The 23,773-nt window shown below is 46.2% G+C and overlaps 1 protein-coding gene across 3 annotated transcripts; it reads right to left on the bottom strand.

Annotated features, from left to right (window-relative positions):
* Positions 1-202: 202 nt before the first annotated feature.
* On the bottom strand, positions 203-22,633 carry SLC25A44 (solute carrier family 25 member 44). 3 transcript variants are annotated; one of them, XM_077840874.1, is made up of 6 exons: positions 22,543-22,609; positions 17,175-17,357; positions 15,898-16,017; positions 12,750-13,377; positions 7,361-7,488; positions 203-5,107 (listed from the first exon to the last, which is right to left on the bottom strand). In XM_077840874.1, the coding sequence occupies exons 4-6, from the start codon at positions 13,369-13,371 to the stop codon at positions 4,916-4,918; spliced, it is 942 nt and encodes a 313-aa protein (XP_077697000.1). In that variant the 5' UTR covers positions 13,372-13,377; positions 15,898-16,017; positions 17,175-17,357; positions 22,543-22,609; the 3' UTR covers positions 203-4,915. The 3 variants fall into 3 exon arrangements, 2 of the variants coding, with proteins under 2 accessions (XP_077697000.1, XP_077696999.1); XM_077840873.1 differs by lacking the exon at positions 17,175-17,357 and having other exon boundaries at positions 22,543-22,633; XR_013348669.1 differs by lacking the exon at positions 17,175-17,357 and having other exon boundaries at positions 5,083-5,107; positions 7,361-7,483; positions 22,543-22,633.
* Positions 22,634-23,773: the final 1,140 nt, after the last annotated feature.

Below are 23,773 nucleotides of genomic sequence, written 5' to 3'. Positions count from 1 at the left end.
CAGGCTGCATCTCATTTATAAATGACTTATAATCAAAGTAATTTGACTTATCCCACCTTAGATGTTGTAGGTAGAAATGTATTGGGGCTGCAGTTAATAAGCTGTTACACAAAACAGACTACGGTTCCAGAGGGTAGAAAAAAATCAAGTTAATTTACGTTTTGCAATGTTTGCAAGGTATCAAACCAAGATAGACGCATAATGAGATGATCAAATAAATAATAAAAACTTTAATTACACAAAGACATATTACAGTGCAACAGTGAAACCTGTTAAACATACACAATACATTCACCCAGCATCATATTTTAGAACAGGCACTGAGTCGTATCATTCTGTACTCCCACTGCGACAGATGTAGGCAGTCAGATTCCAACATCGTGGCTTCCAAACTCACTCGAAGATTGTATTGCGTTGGGACACCACTTTATTCCCGCACAACAGTTCCTCTAATACCATGGAAGCCCTACAATGTTCCATTCCCAGATTTCTTCTTGCAGCCTGGCATGTAGGTATGGGAAAGTTCAGATCACACCACCATATATAACAACAATTAAGATTGGGCCTGAGAGAGTGGCAAAACTTCAGAATACTCCGTTATCTAGAGGGGTTTGCACTTGGGATAAAGACAAATGCATGGATTTCATCAGGAAACAATTATACCCACTCAGTTTACGGATAGGATGATCATCTACTGTACATAAAAACCAACAGTACATCAGAAAGGCTGGGGGTGGGGATGTCAAGAATAAGTTGACAATATGGTAACAGATGAGCAAAATTCAATGGAAATACTGTATTACCACAAGTTGTCACAGCAGAGATTAACATAGTCACGCCACAGCTGATAAATGCCCTTGAGCAGAAAAAACAATCTAAATGAATATAACCACAAAGGGTTTGAAATGCTTTATCTGCCAGAAAAGATACGCGTTTTAGCCACTACAGGCTGATTAGTACAATATACTATCATTCTGTTGCAACATCCCCAGTGGAAACCTCTGCCTGATTCAGATCTTAAGAACTGATTGGATATACTGAGGCTGGATGGTTTAATGAAAGTGATCAATTAAATCTGAACTATGTGAGGAAGAGGAATAATCCAAACTGGGCACAAAACAGATGGCTGGAGATGCCAGGTTACTGCAGCAAAACAGAAGGAAAACAGATTGCCTACATTCTTTTGCAGGACAAAACTGCACCGCTTGTAAAAGTTAAATCCAGACTAGCTGAGCTGCACATCAGTATGAAGGGACACTTAACTTGCTATCTAGTCAATTTCACAAGGGATTGCAGTTTCAAGTACTACACACGCCTCAGTCTATGGTTTCCCAGAATGTTTAACCTTGCACGATATTTAAATTTGACACTTTGCACATATTCATTTTCACTGTTCAAAGACCATCACTTTCTCGGTTAGTGCTAATCTCTCCTGTTGCTCTGTGAAAGCAACGTTTTTTAAAAATAGAAATGTGTTGTGAAATCACAAAAATTGGGACAGGGACCCCACAGGCAAATGTAGAACCCGAGGGTTTGTCTACACTGGCACTTTGTCTGCAAAACTTCTGTCGTTCAGGTGTGTTAAAAAAAACCCACCCTGCCGAACGACAGAAGTTTTACCGATGAAAAGCGCTGGTTTGAATACCACTTTGTCAGCAGGAGAGCTCTCCCCTGCCGACAAACAGCAGCTACATGGCATGCCTTTCAGTGGCACAGCTCTCGGGCATAGCCATGTCACTAAAAGCCTTGTAGTGTAGCCATAGCCTACTTTCAATTCTTTTAAAATTGACGAGGTTTCAAATTGAAGGCATCTCTAAGGTTTCTTAAATTTGACAGTGCTCCTGAGATACATAAGTTCATTAAGATAGTGCACACACCTCCCCCCAAAAAAACCCTACCCTCTCACTTGTTAAAAATGGTCAGATACTCATGTTTTTTTTTAAAAAAAGAATCCTCATACAACCAGTGTCCTATTTCCTTCTACAGATCAAGGCATGGATACTATGCAAGCGAACATTCCAAATTGAACCGTCAAGTCTCAGAAGACAGGATTATAACCTTCCCTGCAGAAGCCGTTATTATGGAATGAGCAGATTTCAAAACACAAATATCTTTCAACAAGAACAAAAAAAAATCAAAAAAATCAGAGAAATGTTTGCTGGCTATGCTGCTTTGAGTTGGTTTGTCATACTGGCTCAAGTGTGAAATGGGTCATTTGACGAACGCAGCTCTCTTCAATTGCAGAAGCACTCAGTGGCATTACCAGCCTCTGTGCGCGGTTTGAAGACTCAACTGTTTTATTTTTTAAAAACTGTACTGTGATACATTTAGTCCTTTATGGCCAAATTTTGCCCTCAGATCCACAGACTTCAGTGACAGCCACCTGTATGGACTTCAGAGGGGAGATTCTGGCCATTTGGTCAGTGCTTTTCAACCCATTCAGGATCAGTGTCTGGCAGCTATAGCACAGTGTCTGCTCTGCATGAGGGGATGTATTCCAGGTCACTCAATTCAGTTAATAAAACAATGGTAGTTAAAAAAAGCAACATGACTCCAGAGTATTTGAAATCGTTACCCACTAGAAATCATAAGTTACCTGCCCGAGTTAAGAAAACCTTCTGTTTTTAAATGAAAGAGGACTAATTTATCATGGGATACAATTTCAGTTTACTTACAGCATTGAAGTCCACAGTAGGACTATAACCCTTTGCTATATTTGACACCTCACCTGCATATCACTGATGTTTCATATGTACATTATATATCACACACACACAAAGCAGTGTGTTCCTCCTACAGCATGCCCAGGGACAGGGAAACTCATTATCCCAGGTAATTTCAACAAAATTTTCTCCGTATTTACTGGTTTAGGACCCACATTTTCCCCCCTGCAAGTTCACGGGGTTTGATTCTTAATGTTGATATTCTCCTCTTGCCCCATCTTTCTTTTTAAGGGAATAGGGTTTTGTATCGTATTATGGACTATAGTGTATTGAAGAAGGGAGTTCTATACACCGAGCATTCATGCACATAGCTCAGAGGAGAGCAAAGTCAGGGTAAGATGCTGGATGTACCAGCTGGCCTTCTTGCCTCTGTCTAGTTCCTGATATGGTACCCATCACCATGGTGTGTTAGCACCTCATGGTTATCCTCGTAACATCCCATGTGAAGAGTACCATTTTCTCCGTGTAATATAAGGGGAACTGGAGCACAGTGCCCAATGTCACACAGGAAGTCTGAACTTTGAGCCTTTATTCTGTGCCCCAGGGCTGACTGTGCTCACTCTATCTGCAGAGTAAACTAGAAGCTCCTTAAGTCTGTGCACATCTGGGGCTCAGGGGAAGCCCATGCTCTACTGAGGGCTAGAAGACAGGTGGACAGCTGAACAAGAGATGGACAACTGCAGTACAACAGGGTCGGCACCAAAAAATCATCATTAAGGTAGTCAGATGGATGAAAACAGGCAGCCAAGTATCAGTCTGAGCTATATGAATCAGTTATTTGGAAGTAGCGAGTTATCTACTCGATCTTACTGAACCCCCACAACCTCTATAACTAGCTAGGAAAAGCAAGACCTGAGAGCCAGATTCTGCTCTCGATCACAGGATGCAAGTCTGGGGTAATGTGACTAAGAACAGAATCGGACCCACTGAGTACAGGCTCGTGCTGCACAACTTGATTCGGAGCCTTAGTTTGGTAAGAGACAAGCCATAGTTTGGAATAAGCTTTTCTCTACAGCAAAAGTTGGTGAAAACCCCCTTCCTCTCCCCCAGACACAGGATTTTGATCTATTCTGTAGTAATGAATCATTACTCAGTATCTGATACATGCACACCTATCAGGTATGGATGGAAAGACAGAAGCGATTTTCCTTCGTGCATCCTATGTCAATTAAAGCAAGTTCAGCTTCTACTCCTTAGTCACATCCAGTTCACTTTGCACCTAAAGACAGGGCAGTTGAGCATTTCCACCACTCTCTGGATTTGTTTGTGCCTACAGAAATTAAGGGTGGGGAGCAGCAGACATTTCCACTGGATGTAGAATGTTTACACTCACATTTGCCAAGGGCATAGAGTTAACCAGTCAGTCCCTCAATAAATGTCCTCCCCTCCCTGCCCAACCCTGAAATAAAAAAAACCCCACAATTAAAAAAAAAAAAAAGATGATTAAAAGCCATAATTGCCATTAGCCTAAAGAAACAAACAGCTCAAATGTTATTTAACTCTCCTGAGCATCAGAACACCAGCTCTGACACTTGGAAGATGTGCAAGGAAGTGAAATAGTTTCCAAGAATATACAAAAATTATGTACAGATCTATTCAGAAAGTGGTAAGCAAGGTCTTAAAAACTGATCCAGGTATTTGTTACTCTCTTCCCTCATTTTTTAAAAATAAAAAAAGGATGTTTGAGAAAAGTTTTACTATATACATATATATTATATATTTTTCCACCTCCCACGATACCCCTGCAATTAGCAGACTTTCTACCAGGAGGCCCTGCTAGAGTTTGTACATTTCCCCCCATATGAAAATTTGGCAAAATTAAAAGATTACAATTCATTTCAAGAATAAATTTTTTTTTTTTTTTTTTGCTTAACCCGATAGTCTTTCATTTAAGAGAGACCAGGAAATTGTTGGGTTTCACTCACACACCTGGTTGTCCTTGAATGAATTGTCAGTCAAAAGCTTTGCCATACGTTTGTTTGTTTTTCCAACCGGATAACAGTAGAATGTTGTGTTGCAACAGACCTGAGGAGGTGACTGCAGTTGCTCTCGATTCTGTCCTCTGCTGTGAAACTACACAATCCTGTAATTGCGGGAGACCAAGGAGTAGCCCAGCTCTCTCTCTTTCGCTGAGCTTTTAAGCACTGTCTCAATCCATAGGGTTTATAAGACGCTCTCTCTCTCAGTGTTTGCTACCAATGTCTAGAGTCCACAAGCTCTGGGCGGAGGCTCAACTTCTTCAGCGTTTCGTACCCCACCACTATGACAATGGTGGAAGGGGTGGCGGATATGATGCGGGCGGAGAGGCCTTTAGTGAGGCCCCATGGGCCTTCCTCTGCCATTAGCTGCTTGAAAGTGAGAATGATGGAACTCTTGCCTTCCACCTGCAAAGCCAAGAGTGAAACCGTTAGGAGAGGCGATTGCTCAGAGAGGCAGCTCGGGCAGTGGCAGATAAAACAACTGCATCTGTGGTTTCATAAGGGGTTGTTCTGCAATAAGACTGGAAGATATTGCACTCCGTTGAGCTCCTTCAAGGGGCATACCATTGAATTGCCTTCTGGTTTTTAATGTGAGGGGGAACCATAGAAACTAGAGCACCAGATGAGACTCAAGGTCCCTCTAGTCTGGTGCCCTTGCTCAGACAGTGGCCAGAACCAGCTACTCCAAAGAAAGATGCAAGAAACCCCAAAGAAGACTGTAACTGGGACTTCGCAAACCTGCGGTCGGACCCTGCCTCAGTTTCCCCACTCCCATGTAAGCTAGAGGCCAGCTCCTTGGCCAGCGTGTCAATGAAGCTCCCACCAGTGTCAGTATTTCGTTCCCTTTTCCAAATAATCCATTTATCCAAACACAGTTCGTCACCACACAGGAAAACCAGGTATTGCCACATGAACCCTTCTAACACCTATACCTCAGAGGGCTTCTTCTGCTACCTATACAGTGGGATCCTGAGTCATGTCTTGCACCTAGCTAGTTTGGCAAGCCGCCTTCCAGGTCCTTTCCCTAGCCCAGGGTTTCCTGTAGGAGCCTCTCTGCAGCTCTCCCAACTAACTGAGCTGCTTGAATTTTCATCTAGCCACTTGCGAGGCAGCTGATTCGTCACATGTGCAGCTAAACCCAATGCCCTTAAAGGACCAGCCCACCCTGTGACAACGCAATGATGCAACAACCTGCCCATAGTGGAATTTAAGCACTTGCATTATTTTATGTTTTCTCCATCACCCTATGTGTTTACATTAGAGACCCCACAAGACTGGAATTTGTCTCGGGACAGAATTTCACTTCCTGCTGGGTGCTGCCCACATCTCCAGAGGTGGCTGCCTTTCAGCTGTGCGACATGTATATCATTTGGGGATGAAAGTGTGCCATGTAGGTGTAAGTTCTAGGTTATTCTGGCTGGCTCCTGCTCACTGCCTCACAGCCGCTCTTTACATGCCAATTTATTTGAGCATAAGCTTTCGTGAGCTACAGCTCACTTCATCGGATGCATACTGTGGAAAATACAGAAGATGTTTGTTTTTATACACACAAACCATGAAAAAATGGGTGTTTATCACTACAAAAGGTTTTCTCTCCCCCCACCCCACTCTCCTGCTGGTAATAGCTTATGTAAAGTGATCACTCTCCTTACAATGTGTATGATAATCAAGGTGGGAGATGGCCCACCTTGATTATCATACACATTGTAAGGAGAGTGATCACTTTACATAAGCTATTACCAGCAGGAGAGTGGGGTGGGGGGAGAGAAAACCTTTTGTAGTGATAAACACCCATTTTTTCATGGTTTGTGTGTATAAAAACAAACATCTTCTGTATTTTCCACAGTATGCATCCGATGAAGTGAGCTGTAGCGCACGAAAACTTATGCTCAAATAAATTGGTTAGTCTCTAAGGTGCCACAAGTACTTCTTTTCTTTTTGCGAATACAGACTAACACGGCTGTTACTCTGAAACCTGTCTTTACATGCCGACGCTGTTACAGTCTGGAGCGTGGAGATGGGAGATCAGGAGAAGTGCAAAGGAAAAATAATATGAGCTTTGACCAACAAGAACAGAGTTTCATAGGAGCAGCAAGGGATTGAAATCAGGGGGGTATTTTTGTGCTCATCAGGTCAGGAAATAAACCAAATAAAATACACTGGGGAAGCAGGTTGGTATAATTGAATTTAAACTGTACCAGGGTACTAGCATGGATTCCGTGACCATTGTGGATAGGGATCTTTCCCGTGAGAACAGTGCTACAGATTCCCCTAGAAGTCCGTCCATAGCAAGATTACATGAAATTTACACAGGACCATTTCTCTGTTCATACCAATCCGGGAATCCTGTGACCAACAACAGTCTCACAACATGGCTTTAGCTAGCAAGGTTCTGACCCCACTTTGGACAAGCCTTTAATGACACTAGATCAGGAGAAAAACAAAGGGGTAATCTCCCCATTTTACAGCCACGGAGAGTTTTTAACAATCCATCGGAGCACCTAGAAATAAATGCTAGAAGCCACTGAGAAAAGAGACAAAGTGACTTGATCACAGCTGCACAGATCAGTGGCAGAGCTGGGACAATACTTGTGCTTTGTGACTCCCAGTCCTGCCCTCTAGCCTCTAGACCACGCTACCTTTAGGACGAGCTCTTACCTGCACGCGAGCCCTGATGACATCCATGGGGTTGGTCAGAGTGGAAGCCGTTGCAGCTGCTAGTGGCCCTGATATAGCTTGGAGGAGGAGGTGTGGACAGTCTTTAGGTGTCAGGCGAGAGAGCTGTTCTGGGAACGGGAGGGAGAGTAAAGTTACAGACACGTGTATATATGTATATACTCAGCTGTTCTGTGCCTCCTTCCAGCCAGAACTCCAAGCACTCACCCATACCAACTTCACGGAGTAGGATCCGTGTTTTACAGATGGGAAAACTTGTTACATACCTATGCACCACTCACATGCCTCATTATGTTTCTAGGACTAGCTTGTTTGCTCTAATATAAAGACACTGCATGTTGTCTGCAAAGATTTGTATTAAACTGACTCCTCCATAGGCTATTTAAGTCTCCAGAAGGGTAGTACCTAGTGAATTGTAACACTGCTTCTTGCTACATCCCTCCAAGCAGAGAGCGATGTGTTCTCTAAAGAGCTTACCACACTGTGGGGGCCATCGCTTTCTTCATTCTGCTTTTACATGTTAGTATATTAAGTAACATCATGTGTAGTTTTTAAACACTTACACACACACACACAGAGCAATTTAATGGCTGTTTCTTCAGGAAAGAGATTGTTTATCATAGCAATATAGGGCTGGAAAAGACCTCGCAAGGTCATCAAGTCCAGTCCCCTGCTCTGAGACAGGCACACGTAAACCTAGACCATCCCTGACAGGTATTTATCCAACCTCTTCTTAAAAACCTCTCATGATGGAGATTTCACAACCTCCCTTGAAAGTCCATTCCAGAGCTTAACTGCACTTCTAGTTAGAAAGTTTTTCCTAATATTTAACCTAAATCTCCCTTACTGCAGATTGAGCCCATTGCTTCTTGCCCTGCCATCAGTGTACATGGAGAACAATCGATCACCACCCTCTTCATAACAGCCCTTAACAGTTTTGAAGACTGAACAGGTCCCTCCATCCCAGTTTTCTTTTCTTAAGACTAAAAATACGCAGGGTTTTATCCTTTCCTCATAAGTCAGGGTTTCTAAATCTTTTTATCATTTTTGTTGCGCTCCTCTCGACTCTCCAATTTGTCCAAATCTTTCCTAAAGTACGGTGCCCAGAATTGGACACAGGACACCAGCTGAGGCCTCAACCGTGCTGAGTAGAGTGGGACAATTACCTCCCATCTCTGATATATGACCTGCCTTCTAATATACCCCAGAAAGGTATTAGCCTTTATGCGACTGCATCACCCTGTTGACTCAGCTTGTGATCCACTCTAACCCCCAGATCCTTTTCAGCAGTACTGCCATCTATCCAGTTATTCCCCATTCCCTGTTTGTTGTATAGGTTCATATTTTAAGATGTACTTGTGTCTGCTTAGAAAACAAGGAGAGAGCTCTAGAGGCTATTTTGGCTGCAAACCCAAAACCATGGATCATTTCTACTGGTGTACTTTGTGCCTCAGGGCAGGTCACATGATGACTGTATTGACAGATCAAGACCAGAGTGCTGTGCAAAGATATAAACTAGAAGCATCCAGAGCATCAGGAGCTGGAGGAAAGGCATTCTGAGCCTGGGTCCTGGAGATCTCACCACCTTTCTGGGAAAGCTGACCCAATCACAGAAGTTAAATGATTCTTTAAAAATAAATATCCAAGTAGAAATTATCAGGTTTTGGGAGGAGAGAATGGAGCTTATCTGAACTGTGGATAGTTTATGCCCCCACACCTTTTTAAAAAAGCACCTATACACCGTGGAGATTTTACAACCCAACATTGCGCTTTGTGTGCTGAAGCAGCAGCTGGATGAAACAGGGCAGAGCAGATTTCAAAGGTAAGGATTGCAGCTACTGGGAAGCTCAAACCACAACAGTGTCCCAAGAGCTGGAGAAATAAGAGCTGTGGCATTAAAAGCAATCGTGCCGACTGTAACCAGCAAGTGGTCCAAGACCCACGTACCAAGGCAATTCTCTGCCTCGCTAATAGGATCTGCCAACTCTGAGGAGTGAGCTGGACACATGGGATGCCTGTATTTTTAATGGTGGCAAACCCTGAGAATCAGTGAAGTGCACTGTACAGCAATCTGTTACAGCCAACTTAATCCAATAATCACAGCCAACAAATCCCCTTGTGGAATGACACACCCGCCAAACAGCTAGTGGGAGACAAAGATATCAGCTGGGCTAGCAACTTTACAGTTTGGTAACAGCCCGAGTATCACCTGTATTGTACAGATTAGCTGAGTCCGGATGCATTCTGCACAGGAACAATGATCTCCTGAAAGCTTTGTTATGTCACACAGTGGTTCTCAACCTGGGGTACATTTACTCTTGAGGGTACGCAGAGGTCTTCCGGGGGTACATCAACTCATCTAGATATTTGCCTAGTTTTACTACAGGCTACATAAAAAGCACTAGCGAAGTCAGTACAAACTAAAATTTCATACGACTTTATACTGCTCTATATACTACACATTGAAAAGTAAGTACAATATTTATATTCCAATCAATTTATTTTATAAGTGTATGGTAAAAAGGAGAAAGTCAGCAATTGGTCAGTAATAATGAGCTGTGACACTTTTGTATTTTTAGGTCTGATTTTGTAAGTAAGTCGTTTTTAAGTGAGGTGAAACTTGGGGGTACGCAAGACAAATCAGACTCCTGAAAGGGGTCAGGAGTCTGGATAGGTTGAGAGCCACCGATGTAACAGTAGGCTTGGCCCGAGGATTAAAACCTATTGAACACAAGCATATCTTTGTTTAGATGCACAACCACAGCTGAACTTGCTTGTAGCTCCATTTCCTGGCTCTGCTAAGGGATTTCATACCCTAGAAGTCTTTTTGCAACCTAAAGGGCCCCACATTCCACACTTGAGAAAGTACAAGTCACACATATGAAACAGTTTTAATTTTCAAACCATTACGTGAACATCAGTTCTTCCACACTCTTGTGTGGGAGGCAAGTATGATCCACAAGTAACTGATGGGGAAGTCCTGGCAGATGTGCCACATGACTTGCCCAAGGCCACACACAGCATATAAGAGCTGGGATTAATACTCAAATTCCTGGCTCTCAGTCCTGTGTGTAGACTAGCAGTTCTCGACCTTTTTCCTTTAAGGCCCCCGCAACATGTTATACAAACTCCATGGCCCACTTGTGCCACAAGAACAGGTTTTCTGCATATGCAGTAGATTCAAAGCCAGGGTCAGTATTATGGGGTAGCAAGCAGGGCCCCGTGATGGTAAGTTGCTCAGGCTTTGGCTTCAGCCCTGGGCGGCAGGGCTCGGGCTTCAGCTTTCTACTCTGGGCCCCAGCAAGTCTAACGCAGGGCCTGTTTTCTGGTTTATTTTGACGGACCCCCTGAAACCTGCTCACAGCCCCCCAGGGGGACCTGGACCTGTGGTTGAGAACCACTGGGTTAGACCACGCCATTCTCTTGCCAGAGCTGAGGTCTATCAATGCTTCGCTCTCCACTGATTAAAGAATGTGATCAAATGGGATACAAGCCACCTGATCCAAGAGATGATGGCTGCTCAATGCTCCAGGGGAGTGTCATACCCCCCTGACCCGCTCTCTGCCTTTGTGCCTTGTGGGGAAAACGCCTTTCCAGCCCCTAGTCAGTTCAAGTGCATGAGTGCGAATCACTATGGCTGGGACTCTGATCTCATTTACAGAGATAATAGCCTTGCTCTGAGACGTTTAGGAATATTTATGTAAAAACAATCCCCAAACAAGAAGAAGGGGTGGACTGACCCTAGGAAAGCTGCCCTCCTATGCTGCCTAGGGCCCTTAATTACCGGGGCCAGTCCTGGGCCTGGACATCTATCTCAGGATGATCCTTCTCTTCTCCCTTCTTTGTTGCGTTCCCTCTCCTCCGCTGCCACTGCCTCCTCCTGCCCCTCCGACTTCTCCTCCCCAGAAGGCCATGTAGGGAGGGTCTGATAGGGCATTGTAGGGCTCGGGGTGTTGGATTCCCCGCACAAGCCACCGGCCACATGTTGTGCTCTAACCGCCCCGTGCAGTCCCTGCTGGTGCACACTATCTATTGAGTGCACATTAATATAGGCCAGCAGGGTCCGTTCTGGGCAGTTAGACTGCAACGCATGCTGTGGGTTAGGTGGTGAATCCATCACCTCAAACGATTGCTGCAGCTTGCCTCCTTTCAGAGTCTCAGAGCAGTGCACAGGTGCCGTCGGGCGGTGGAGAATAACGCCAGCAGCCGCGACACTATTTCCTGTGTTCATCGGACCTCAGTAGCAGTGAGAGAGATGCACTTTTTTAACGTGTGCACATGCTTACAAAATTACCTTGCAAAATTAGTAGATTGAGTCCTGAATTAGTAATTTCATAATTACATGTAATACTCCTGGGGGAATTCTGCACCACTGCGCAATGCAGAATTTTGCAGAACTTAATGTTGTGCTCGCAGAATTTCCTTTCCCCCACAGAAATGGGCTGCAGTCCTGACAGCCAGCACTGGGCCCAGCAGACCCCAGCTCACAGAGAGAAGACACTGCTGGGGGGAGGGAGAGGGAGCTAGAGGGTTCCTGGCAGCTGCAGTTCCCAGCATGCCCTGAAGAAAGGAGAGGGCAGCGCGCAGAAAACTCTATGCAAGCCTGGGACCAAGCATCAGGCTTTCCTTCTCGGTCCCTGGGCTCTGGGGAAAGAGAGGAGCAGGTGTCTGGGCTGGGAGGGGGCCATGGTTGAGCTCTGGAGGGGGGCGGTATCTGGGCAAGAGAGGGCCCTGTGGCTGGGCTCTGGGAGTGTAGGTATCTGTGCAATTGGGGGGGCGGGGGGTCCTGTAGCTGGGCTCAGGGGTCCTGTGGCTGAGCTGTGGAGGGGGAGTGAGTGCAGCTATCTGGGCTACGGGCATCCCATGGCTGGGTTATGTGGGGGAGGGGGTTCAGGTGTATTGGTATGGGGGACCCCACAGCTAGGGAGAGGTTGTGGTTGTCTGGCCCCCTGGCTGGGCTCGGGGGGGGGGGGGGTGGCGGGAAGTGAGGGGAGAGTAAGGGGACAGAGAAACAGGAACTGGGTTGTCATAGGGGTTTCTTTAACTCTATTCCTGGGGGAATTTTTGTATGTCTGTCTGCTCTGTTACAGACATACTTGCAGACCGGTATTTTGAAATAAATTACCAAAATAATGGAAACTGATGTGATTATATGGTGTTATTTTGACAAATAAAATTTGCGGAATTTTGCAGAATTTTAAAATACTGTGTGCAGAATTTAACGTTTTGGGGCAGAATGCCCCAAGGAGTAATGTCGAAAAAAAAGGGATTACTGAAAATCAGGGAGCATTCACATTTAAGCACTCAGACCCCAAAGTGCCCAGTAGCTGCCCATGCCAAGTCATTGTGGAAGCCTCCGTGTTCCACCTACCTGCATAGAAGTGGTAGAAAGGCCACCATACGGCACTGTTGGGAATATAGGTGAGCAGAGAGGCCACGTAGCCCCTGTAGAAGCCTCTCAGTCCGTCAGCGTTGAAGATCTGTACAAGAATGTCCTTGGTCTGGCCGAAGACCATATTACGTTTGCAGTCTTGGTACCGCACTTTGAACCTGCCCATGCTCTCACCCTCACGCTGCATCATGAGGTGCTGGGAAACGACATCTATGGGTACCGTGATGCTCTGTGCCACCAGAGAGGCTGAGCCGCCGGCCACCAGCGACTTGACCACGTTGCTGTTGTTGTACTTGGATACGTACTTGCGGGTGAGCTCGTAGGTGGTCACGTAGCACTGGCCTGAAATTAGGGTGAAGGTGTTGACCAAGAAGCCCCGGTACAGCCCAGCTGCCCCTTCCGCCCGCAATATCTTCACAAAGGCATCAAAGGTCCCGTTGTAGAGGCTCTTGCCCTTCTGGACCTGCAGCCGTGTTCGGATGAGCGTGAAGGGGTAAACGCTCACCCGGATCATCATGGTCATGCAGACACCAAACACATAGAACTTCTTCTTGTCCAGATGCTCCCACTCGATGATTGGGATGTTGCGTTTGTCCTCCATAATTCCCTGGAATGCAGGGGAATTAAAATTAGTGATCATCAGATAGTCTAATCCTTTGGAAGGTGGAGGGGAGTAAGGGACTTTTTGGATTAAGCCTCCTTTCTCCGTTGGGCTCAGCCCTGCAGTGACCTTCCAGCTAGCCAAGGGCTGGACTAAGTCCACTTAAGAACCAGCCATTATTATAAACAATGATGTTTGTGGGGCCTGACTGAAACAAGTGGCCTAGCCTCTTGGGCACCCAGCACCCAAGCTCTGATTGCCTGGGGGGTAGTGATGGGTAAATTTGAGGATCCCACAGTTGGCTAGCAGTCAATGAGAAGGAGAGATTTTGCCATTAACAGATGAACACACAACCAGAAAGTGGCTATAGGGACTTTGTACATGAGGACACACCTGGTTTATTCAAGCCTCCTGAGCATAGACATGTCTAGGCTGAGGTGGTTACTCAACAGGATTTGCCATGAGGCCCCACAGTGGTGTTGCTGAGTCTAGCAGCAGTTATCCCTGAACCAAGTTAAGAGGTAACGAATTGATTTCCCCCATTTTCTGAGATTAATCACTCTAACACACTACCAGCAGAAAGTGGATCAGCTGCCCACATCATGCTAGGTCTCCAGTAGGGTGGATAAAAATGTATTTAAAACATTTTTTTTAATTTAAATTAAATACAGGTTTTTAAAAAATAAACCTATTTAAAATTAAATTTGAAATAATGACAACCTACAGTAAGACCTAAATTCATTATAATCTATTAAAATAACACCTAAATATAAAAAATATTAAGTAGTACAGATTTGCTGACAAGTTTTAAAGAAAATCAAACCACTGAACTGGTGCAAGTTCCATGGCTAAGCACCTGGAACCAGTGTATGAAGTGTCAAACCAGTTTTTGATATATTCAGAAGATACAGAGCAAATATTGTCTTCACTTCAGTTTATTCAACTAGTTCAGTTCAGGGACTAGCTCAAAGTTAAGAAACCAACCATGAGTCTCCTCTTCCAATCTATGAATAAAAACTAGCTGTGAGAGGGCAAAATCTACTAGTACTAAAACCTCGAAGGACAGTGACCAGAAATTATCAGTTCAATCCATTAACTACAGCTAATACTTTCTTTGTTTAATAAATCAGGGCAAGTCTACACTACAAAATTAAAGTCGACCTAAATTAGGGTGGTGCACAGCCACCGCAGAAATTATTGCGGTCTTTGATGTCCACACTACGCCCCCTCTGTTGGTGGTGCACATCCTCACCAGGAGCGCTTCTACTGATTTAACTGACAGCATGGGGCACTGACAGCTCGGGGACCAGCCACTGCACCTGCCAGCCCCACGTGGGGAGGAGAGGCTCTGGCATGTCAGCCCTGCGCTTATATCACCTGTTGCTGTCTTTGACAGCCTGAGCTGGGCAAGCAATGCGGTGTCTACACACACACTGCATCAACCTAACTACCTCGACCTAAGCATTACGCCTCTCACGGAGGTGGAGTTATTAGGTTGGTGTAGCGGGCGACTTACAACAGCAGGACCAACATTGTAGCATCATAGACGTTATACAGAGTTAGATCAACGGAAGCTGCCCTACGTTGACCTAACCCTGTAGCGTAAACAAGGCCTCAGTTAATTTCAAAGGCAATACATTTTTTATAAACTTTTTTTCCTTATGTATCCAGTGCATTTAGGGTAGCTTGATTTAATAAAAAGTTTAAATGCTGAATTTCCTCAAAGAGCTTGACTCATATCGTAAGTAAAAAAATTAATCTAGCAAGAAATGCATCATTCATCATTTTCTAACGTAATAAAAATGTAAAAATTAAGAATTTCAACGAGGGTACGTTAAGCTATAGAACTGCTTAAATAATTGTGCATAGATATGGTGTATTCTTCTGATTAGCAAAAAGCAGCACCACATAAAGTGCAAAGGCCATGTTTAACTGCAAATCAGTATGTTTTAATGATTACCAACCAATGAGAATCAATCTTTATTTAGGAAAATATAAATGGAAAACATGACTTAAGTTAGGATCATAGAATCATAGAAGGTTAGGGTTGGAAGGGACCACAGGAGGTCACCTAGTCCAACCCCCTGCTTGAAGCAGGACCAATCCCCAATTTTTGCCCCAGACCCCTAAATGGCCCCCTCAAGGATTGAACTCACAACCCTGGGTTTAGCAGGCCAATGCTCAAACCACTGAGCTATCCCTCCCCCAAGGTTTCCTAGTTGTTGATTTAAATTATGATTAAAATCCACACTGCTCTCCAGAATAAGGGAGAACCTACTCATAGCGAGAACCCCTCACTTCATGCTATCTTGACTTTAGTTTCCTTTGGAGTGGCATGGCCATGATCCAACTGATAGGGCACCAGCTGGGAGGAAACCCAGATTCTATTCCAGCTCTGCTATGACATACTGAAATCTTAAGTATGTCACCACACCCCTCTGTGCCTCAGTTTCCCCCTCTGTAAAATAATGCTTACTGACCTTTGTGAGATGCTTTGAGATCTATGGATGAAGAATTAAATATTACCTCTTATTGAGCATGCAGAGCAGGAAAATTTTTTGGCAACCAGGGCAGCTTCTTCCCTGTCATTCTGAGTTCACTGGTGCTGCTGGCCTTCAGGATCCCACCCTTCAGGTCCTAGGCTGTCTACAAAGTAAAGGGTGATATGTTTTGAAATCTCTGAACAAGATCTTAGATTCATCGCATGAATCACAGCTGTGTTTTTCCATGCTCCTCTCATTTTTCCCTCCCCCTCACTGATTGGAAATGCAAGTCAAGGGGTAAAGTTAAGAATAAGGATTAAAGGAAGGAGGAAGTGAGAGCACAGATGTAAACAAGCACAGAATTATGCAGTGCCTCTAAGGTGAAGACAAAGAGCCTGAAAAGAAAGTTAGCAAAGATCATGGTTCAGGGAGCCCACCACAGCCAAGGAGATGCAGGTTGTACTTTGATGAACTTTGCTCATTTTAGCCATGATCACTTTCGTTACTAGATAATCTTCTCTGGTGCAATAATCCTGAAATACCCGTTATGCCTCCAGCTACGGCTGCACTCGCAGAGTCAGGGATCAGAGCGGAGTTTCAGTACAACACAATGACTCCTTGGGGCCATATGGACATTCATGCCACGGAACACCGTGATCTCCAGCAGCAGGACACAGTAAGAGGTTACTCACAATTCAGTTTCCCCCTTCAACCCAGCCGACCGTATTTAACACAGGTCTCTCCTCGCCTAACAACCCACCATCTGATCTCTGCTGAATTGCCCGCCATGCCATAAGCCAACGAGTGCCAACCTTTGTGGGGATGTGTTTCTCTGGGATAAGATTCTGAGCTGTTCGTCCCAACTCCCATTGAACTGTTGTGCGCTCACCTGCCGCGAAGCTTGAGCTGATTGTTTGGATCAGGCCTAGCTCCTTGGAGAGTCAGGGCACCCACGAAGGAACAGGAGGAAGGCAGCAGGGATGCCCCAGGACAAAGCCCAGAGGCACTTTGCTGAGCTAAGAGGGGAATGCTAGAGCACAAGTCTTGGTGGTTGGGAACCACTCCACTGTCAGCAGCCTCCCCAGACGATAAACTCTTTGCCCTCCAATACCTGAGACAGTACTGGGCGTGAGTGCAAGCGGGGAATTTATTACAGGAAAGGATTCGAGCCTTTATGCACTTTGGGATCATTCAAAAACACTGGCTATAGGCTTCCATTTCCTGTGGAGATGTTAGGAACAGGGATGATACAGTGCCCACCCCTCCACGCCAGTGACACTGAACTGATCTGGGCGTTCCATAAACCAAAGGAAAACTCACGATCTGTATAAGAAATCAGAAGAGCGGCCAATAGGTCCCCCGTATTTCTCACTAGAAGGTCTGTTTACTATCTCAAGTAAAGCCATGGAAGGCAGCAAGTGGAGCTTCCTGCTGGTTCCCTTATTCAGTTTCCGACTAACAGCAGAAACAGACGGTATTTGATTCTCATGCAGTTCCTGTAAACTGAAAACAACCCCCTTCACATCAGTGCTGAAGAGGTGGAAAGGTACAATGCCCAGGCAGCAGCCCTCAGTGACAAGCGCTCCCGAAAATGCGTATAAGTGAGAGACTTGACACAGAGAGCCATGGCAACTCACCCCTCACGTGACACTACCTCTGCTATGTTTCACAGTAACAGCCGTGTTAGTCTGTATTTGCAAAAAGAAAAGGAGTACTTGTGGCACCTTAGAGACTAGCCAATTTATTTGAGCATAAACTTTCGTGAGCTACAGCTCACTTCATCGGATGCATTCAGTATTTTCCACTCAAATAAATTGGTTAGTCTCCAAGGTGCCACTAGTACTCCTTTTCTTTTTACCTCTGCTATAGTATCCCCCACACCCTTCTATCTACAGGCTCTAAAACATCATACTAAGGTTAGCCATATAGCAGTGGCTTGCAAGAGAGCTCTCCGAAGTTGAGGATGCTCCTCTTTCACACTGAAGAGGTGGCTGGTGGTAGGCCTGACCCATGAAAAGTGTGTTTGGATACATTCATAAATTCTACAGGGGAAAAAAACCCATGAGCGTAATCGCCTGGATTTCTATAGCACCGAACCTATCATCTCAGGATCTCAGACGGGATTCTACACACACCCAGGTACAGACGAGTAGCGTTAGCTCCATTATACAGACATGGAATCAAAAGTACATAGGTGAGGGGATTTGCTCCAAGGTCCCATACTTAATCAGTGGCAGAGTGAGGAACAAAGTCGCTGCTTCGTGAACAACTCCCCACATCTGCCTCTAATGCCTGTGCTCTAACCACTCAGGCTGGGCCAACAGAAGACCAATTTTGCCAGTATTGACCAAGCATACAGTATAGTTTCCTCCTCTGGCAAAGTTTGCCCCAACCCACCACAGACTTCACAGATCTAAATCTGGGAACTCCCACCAGACAGTGTTTGTCACTAACTATTACGAAAAAAAAAAGCCAAAATAAAGTTATAATATCCAACTGGAACCAGATTATTGTTAAACCGAACATTTCCAATTCCACATCAAAGACTCCTCCCTGGGTTCAGTGTACAACAGTCATATCAGTCAGAGAACATCCTGGTTATGTAATACAAAGGTAAGAGCCATTCAGCTTTAGACACAACTTGTACAACTTGCTTCAAAGGGCTTGTCTACACTTGAAAGTTATTTCAGATGAAGGTAGAATTTAAAGAGCAACAGCTCCCTGTGTGGACACACTTATTATACAAAAGTGCCTTTTCCTAGTTTTGTTTAATCCACTTTGAAAGCAATAGCTATTCTGGTCAATTTCCCTGTGTAGACAACCCCTAATCATACAGATCAAGACAGCTGTGATAATGCCACTGACTGCAGGGACCCTATGTTTGCAACCTACTAGGAAACCAAAACAGTCAGATGGAATATTGGAGTAATTGACAGTGTTAAGTTATTGTGAAGGGCTTGATTCTCAGGTACACTAAGGCCTCTTTACACAGCTCTGGCAGTGAAAGGGAGCTGTAAGGTTTAACTAATTCATGCCTACTTTAAAGCCATTTTACAGTGATAAAAAGAAGCCCTAGTGTAAATAAGAATAAGGCCCCAAATTTCAGGTTCTATCAATAACAGTCAAATACCAAGACTATGAGAGAAATTTGCATGATAAAACAATTTACATATTTGCTTATTCCCTTGGAAGGAAATAGAGGATTTTAAGGTGATGAAATCCCTTCAAAAGTCCTTTACATTTTAAAAAAAAATGTTTGCTTACTATCAGCCAACAAAATGTTTAAAGAGCTTCAGCAAACATTGTTATAGGCTTCATCACAACTTCTAATGATGCTCAGATTGGAGGGTGAGGTTGAAAATACCACATGGTATTTGCAAAACAACAATCTGAATGAGAAAAAAAAAAAAGGTATCCTATTTTACCTGGTACAAAAATAAAACCATGACTCACTGCTACCGCCAACTGAAAGAGACAAATGGAATATAAGAAAGCTAAAGGCTTGTCTACACATACAAGTTGTACCACTGTAACTACACCAGTATAGCTAAAGCAGTAAAACCCTCTGTAGTGTCTGGATATATGTATATATAATCAATATAAAAGTGATTAAACTGGTATAGCTATTCCCATACAAGACGGGGAATAAGCTAAATCACTATAAGGCACCTTTGTACCAGAATAACTATGCCCACACTAGGCTTATACCAGTAGAACTATTTCAACATAAAAATCACACCCCTTAACCAACACAGTTACACTGGTGGAACTTTCACGTATAGTCCAGGCCTTCAACCCAGTCTGCTCCGCTGCTCAATGACAGGTTTAGAAGTAACACAGCGAGGTCAAAAATCATATTGACTTTACCTGTGTTATTAGTATCACCATTGATTATTAAATCCATGGAACTAGGTGAGGTCTAGTTTACTTCTCAGAGCATGCTCATTGTGAACAATGACACACTGGTCACTTTCACTTTTGGATCTAGTTAGTTTCATTTGTTTGGCTCTCAAGCTGTTGCAAGAGCTGCAATGCTTGGCTTGTAATGCCTTCCCTCCACCCACAGGAGTTTTACAAGTCCAAATAAACGTTTGCATTGGTTTTAGGTTCTATACGGTGTTGATTTTATTACTGAGACCGTCAGCTCCTTGGGGGAGAGACTGTACTTTCCTCTATGTCTTGTTAATAACCACCTTCATTTGAAATCTAAATCTAACAGACAACGTTGCTTTAATCCCATCGTTTGCCAGTGATGGAAGCAGGGCTATGTCAGTGGATTAATCTCTAAAGGAGATGAGTGGGGGAGAGGAGTGCCTGGCATCACTAGGAATGTAGCCTGTGTCAAAGGAGGCCAAGCAATGATTGGAACTAGAGCCCAACCTAGTCTCAAACAAACACAATTTGTACTCCTTTAACACAGGCCGGCTGATCTGTGTTATAAACTTTTTGCTGTAACTGTATTTAAACAAAAAGAAAAGGAGTACTTGTGGCACCTTAGAGACTAACCAATTTATTTGAGCATAAGCTTTCGTGAGCTACAGCTCACTTCATCGGATGCATAAAGCCACTTTATGCATCCGATTACATGAGCTGTAGCTCACGAAAGCTTATGCTCAAATAAACTGGTTAGTCTCTAAGGTGCCACAAGTACTCCTTTTCTTTTTGCGAATACAGACTAACACAGCTGCTACTCTGAAACCTGTATTTAAACGTGATTCTTTGACCAATGAAGACAGAACCTTTGTTTGCTCCAAACCAGAATATCTCCCAGTCAGCATACTAATGCCTTGGCCTGAAGTCCTGGGAGTCATCCAGAAGTAGGCTGAGAAACTGCCACCCCAAGATCTATGTTGCCCCTGGACTCTCTCTAAACACAGGAGGTCAAACATTCCTGAAAGCCAGGCCACTGAGGGTCTCCTAGTTTTAATTCTTGTCTCTGTACTAGGCCAGAGGGAACCTGGGCTGGTTCGGTGGCTCAGCATAACTAATTTTTAATAAATACTTCACACTTTTATACCATTTTTATCCTAGGATAAAAAAAATACATCTTTTACAAACATAAGGCCTCACAGTGCCTCTATGCATCATGCTCATTTTACATAGAGTGAAACTGAGTCATGGAGAGGTTAAGGCCAATACTTTCAAACACGTACACTGATTTCAGTTGCCTCAATTTTTGGGCACACAAATGTGGACAATCCATGGCTGGTTTTCAGAAGAGGCAAGCACCCACAACTCAAATTGAGAGCTGACTGGGGTGACCTACTGGCTTTCTGGAAAGATCCAAAGCTGCTCTTCTGATCTACTGTACAGATGGTGAACTCTCCCTTGTTTTATGGAGTGTGCAGATCAGCTGAGGGTCACTGGTAAGGGCTACTCCTTGCAGTGGAGGGGCAGGTGCTGCACAATTTTTATTGAACACAAGGCTATAGGTATTTAATTTGGGGCACCCAAAAACGGACACATGCAGAAGTCAGTAGACATTTGAAAGTTTTGGTAGAAGGGACTTGAGTGGAGAACAGGATCCTTCTAGTCCCAGCTTCTGAAACAGCACCCCTTTTTGACTCCACCATCATTTCACATCACTGCCTGGCCTGCAGCTTTATCCCCAGCTGCCCCTCCCTAGCACTCCAAGCTCACCCCAGACCCCCTGCCCCAGGCCTTGCCACCCCATCTCTCCCTCTCCCCATGACCTCCCCCAAGTTGTGTCCTGCCCCATCCTCCCTTCAAGGTGTTCCCGGCCTGTTCCCCTCCATCATTCTCTCTAGTTGCCCTCCCACAAGGCCCCACTCCATCCTTCCTTCAAAATGCCCCTAATATTTTCCCCAGACGCATCTCCTCAAATGCCCTTTTCCCTGGACCCTCCCCCAGCTCAACATCCCCCAACTGCCCCTGCCCAGCCTCTGTTCCCCCTTGTTCCCACCCAACTGTCCCCCCCCAGGTGGGGACTGTCCCAGAGCCTCCCACTGCCCGCCCCTCCAGCTCCTCAACTGTCCCACCCTGCCCCCAACTGCCTCTCCAGGCTCTCAATTATCCCAACTGTCCCTCCCCTGCCCCCCCAACTGCCCCTCCCCTGTCCCACCGTGCCCCCCCAGGTGGACCCTGTCCCAGAGCCTCCCACTGCCCCCCCCAGCTCCTCAACTCTCTCACCTTGCCCCAACTGCCTCTCCAGGCCCTCAATTATCCCAACTGCCCCTCCCCTGCCCCCCCAACTGCCCCTCCCCTGTCCCACCGTGCCCCCCCAGGTGGACCCTGTCCCAGAGCCTCCCACTGCCCCCCCCAGCTCCTCAACTCTCTCACCTTGTCCCCAACTGCCTCTCCAGGCCCTCAATTATCCCAACTGCCCCTCCCCTGCCCCCCCAACTGCCCCTCTCCTGTCCCACCCTGCCCCCCAAGGTGGGCCCTGTCCCAGAGCCTCCCACTGCCCCCCCCCAGCTCCTCAACTCTCTCACCTTGCCCCCAACTGCCCCTCCCTGCCCCCCAAGGTGGGCCCTGTCCCAAAACCCACATTGCCCCTGCCTGGCCCCTCATATGTCGCACCCTGGCCCCCCAACTGTCTCCCGAGCCCCCCAATTGCCTCCCCCTGGGGCCCCCAGCTGCCGCCCCCACCCCAGGTGAGCGCTGTCGCAGAGCCCCCTTGGGACCCCCCAACTAAGCCCCGCCCCCTGCGCGGCCGCCTCTCACTCACCTCGGGCGGGCGCCCCCAGGCCCCTGCTCCGCCCCCATGGCGCCCCCGAGACCCGGGCCAGCAGCAGCCGGCACCCGCCCCACCCCCCGGCCGGAAGTCAGCGGACGGAGGCGCGGCTCGCGTAGCCGTCCGCTCGGCCAATGACCAGCCCGGCCTGCCCCGCCATCTTAGGTGCGGGCAGAAGCCTCGCCCGGTCCAGTTCCCTCGCGTGATTCTTGGCCTTAACAAAGATGGCGTCCGCCCTCCTCTGCCCTAGTCAAACATGGCAGCCCGCAAGGCTTAGTCGTGCAATGAGCATGCGCGCTCACAGCTTTCCCCCCTCCCCCCCCGCAAGCTTGGGTTCTGAGGCTTGCAGCAGCCACGGGTGCTGCACGTGGGCTGCAGGGCAGAGAGGGGGAGGGTGTGGTGGGTTTTGAGTTGGTGGGTCCTGATCTGGGGCGCTTGGCCAGGTTGCGGGGGGCTCTTCGAAGATTAGAAAAGGGGGGTCAGCCAGGAATTTTTCAGGGTGTGGTTCCCCATGGAGTATGTAATTGGTATCGAAACAGGTTCTCTCGAGGTGTTTGGGGGTGGGGTGGGGGGTCACCCACACATTCCCGGATGTTCTGCAAATGGCGTGGGTCGGCTCCTGCTGCCGTGACCCCACCCTGGCCAGCGTGACCTGGGGCACATGTCTGCAACGTCATGCTGACAAGGGATGCCTTTTTTAAGAGCGTGCTGCGGGGGAGGGGGGCATTTTTAAGAGCTCACTTCCCCACCCCCGCGGGTGCAGCCTGGGGTGCATGGTGCCTGCAAGATCACACCGCAGGGCACTGTTCCCTCTAAGCTGTGGGCATGCACACAGATCCTAAACCCCATGCACACGGCGAAACACCACGCACACAAACATTTGCACAGAAGAAATTTTTTGTGCCCAGGGCCTGTCAAAAATTAGAGGGAACGTTACCACCCGGGTGTGTGCGTGTGACATTTTTCACTTCCGTCAGTGTTACATTGCGTATGAGGTCATGCTGGCAGGGGCAGAGTGGCATGCTCTTAAAAACATCATCTCACCCCCCACCCCCAATACCGGACAAAACCATGCCTGGTTTTGCTTGTGTACCGGATGGGGGACAAACCCTTGAAAAGCAAAGCGGTCCGGTTTAATACCGGCCCAGTGGCCAGCCCGTTCCATGGTGTGATCGACTTCTCTTGTGGAATGTCCTTGGTTGGCGAAGGTGATGTTAAGCGTGTT

Source organism: Eretmochelys imbricata, chromosome 24 (assembly GCF_965152235.1).
Source record: "Eretmochelys imbricata isolate rEreImb1 chromosome 24, rEreImb1.hap1, whole genome shotgun sequence".
NCBI lineage: Eukaryota > Metazoa > Chordata > Testudines > Cheloniidae > Eretmochelys > Eretmochelys imbricata.
The sequence above is the reverse complement of the archived record's forward strand: the minus strand, read 5'-3'. Positions and strand labels throughout refer to the sequence as shown.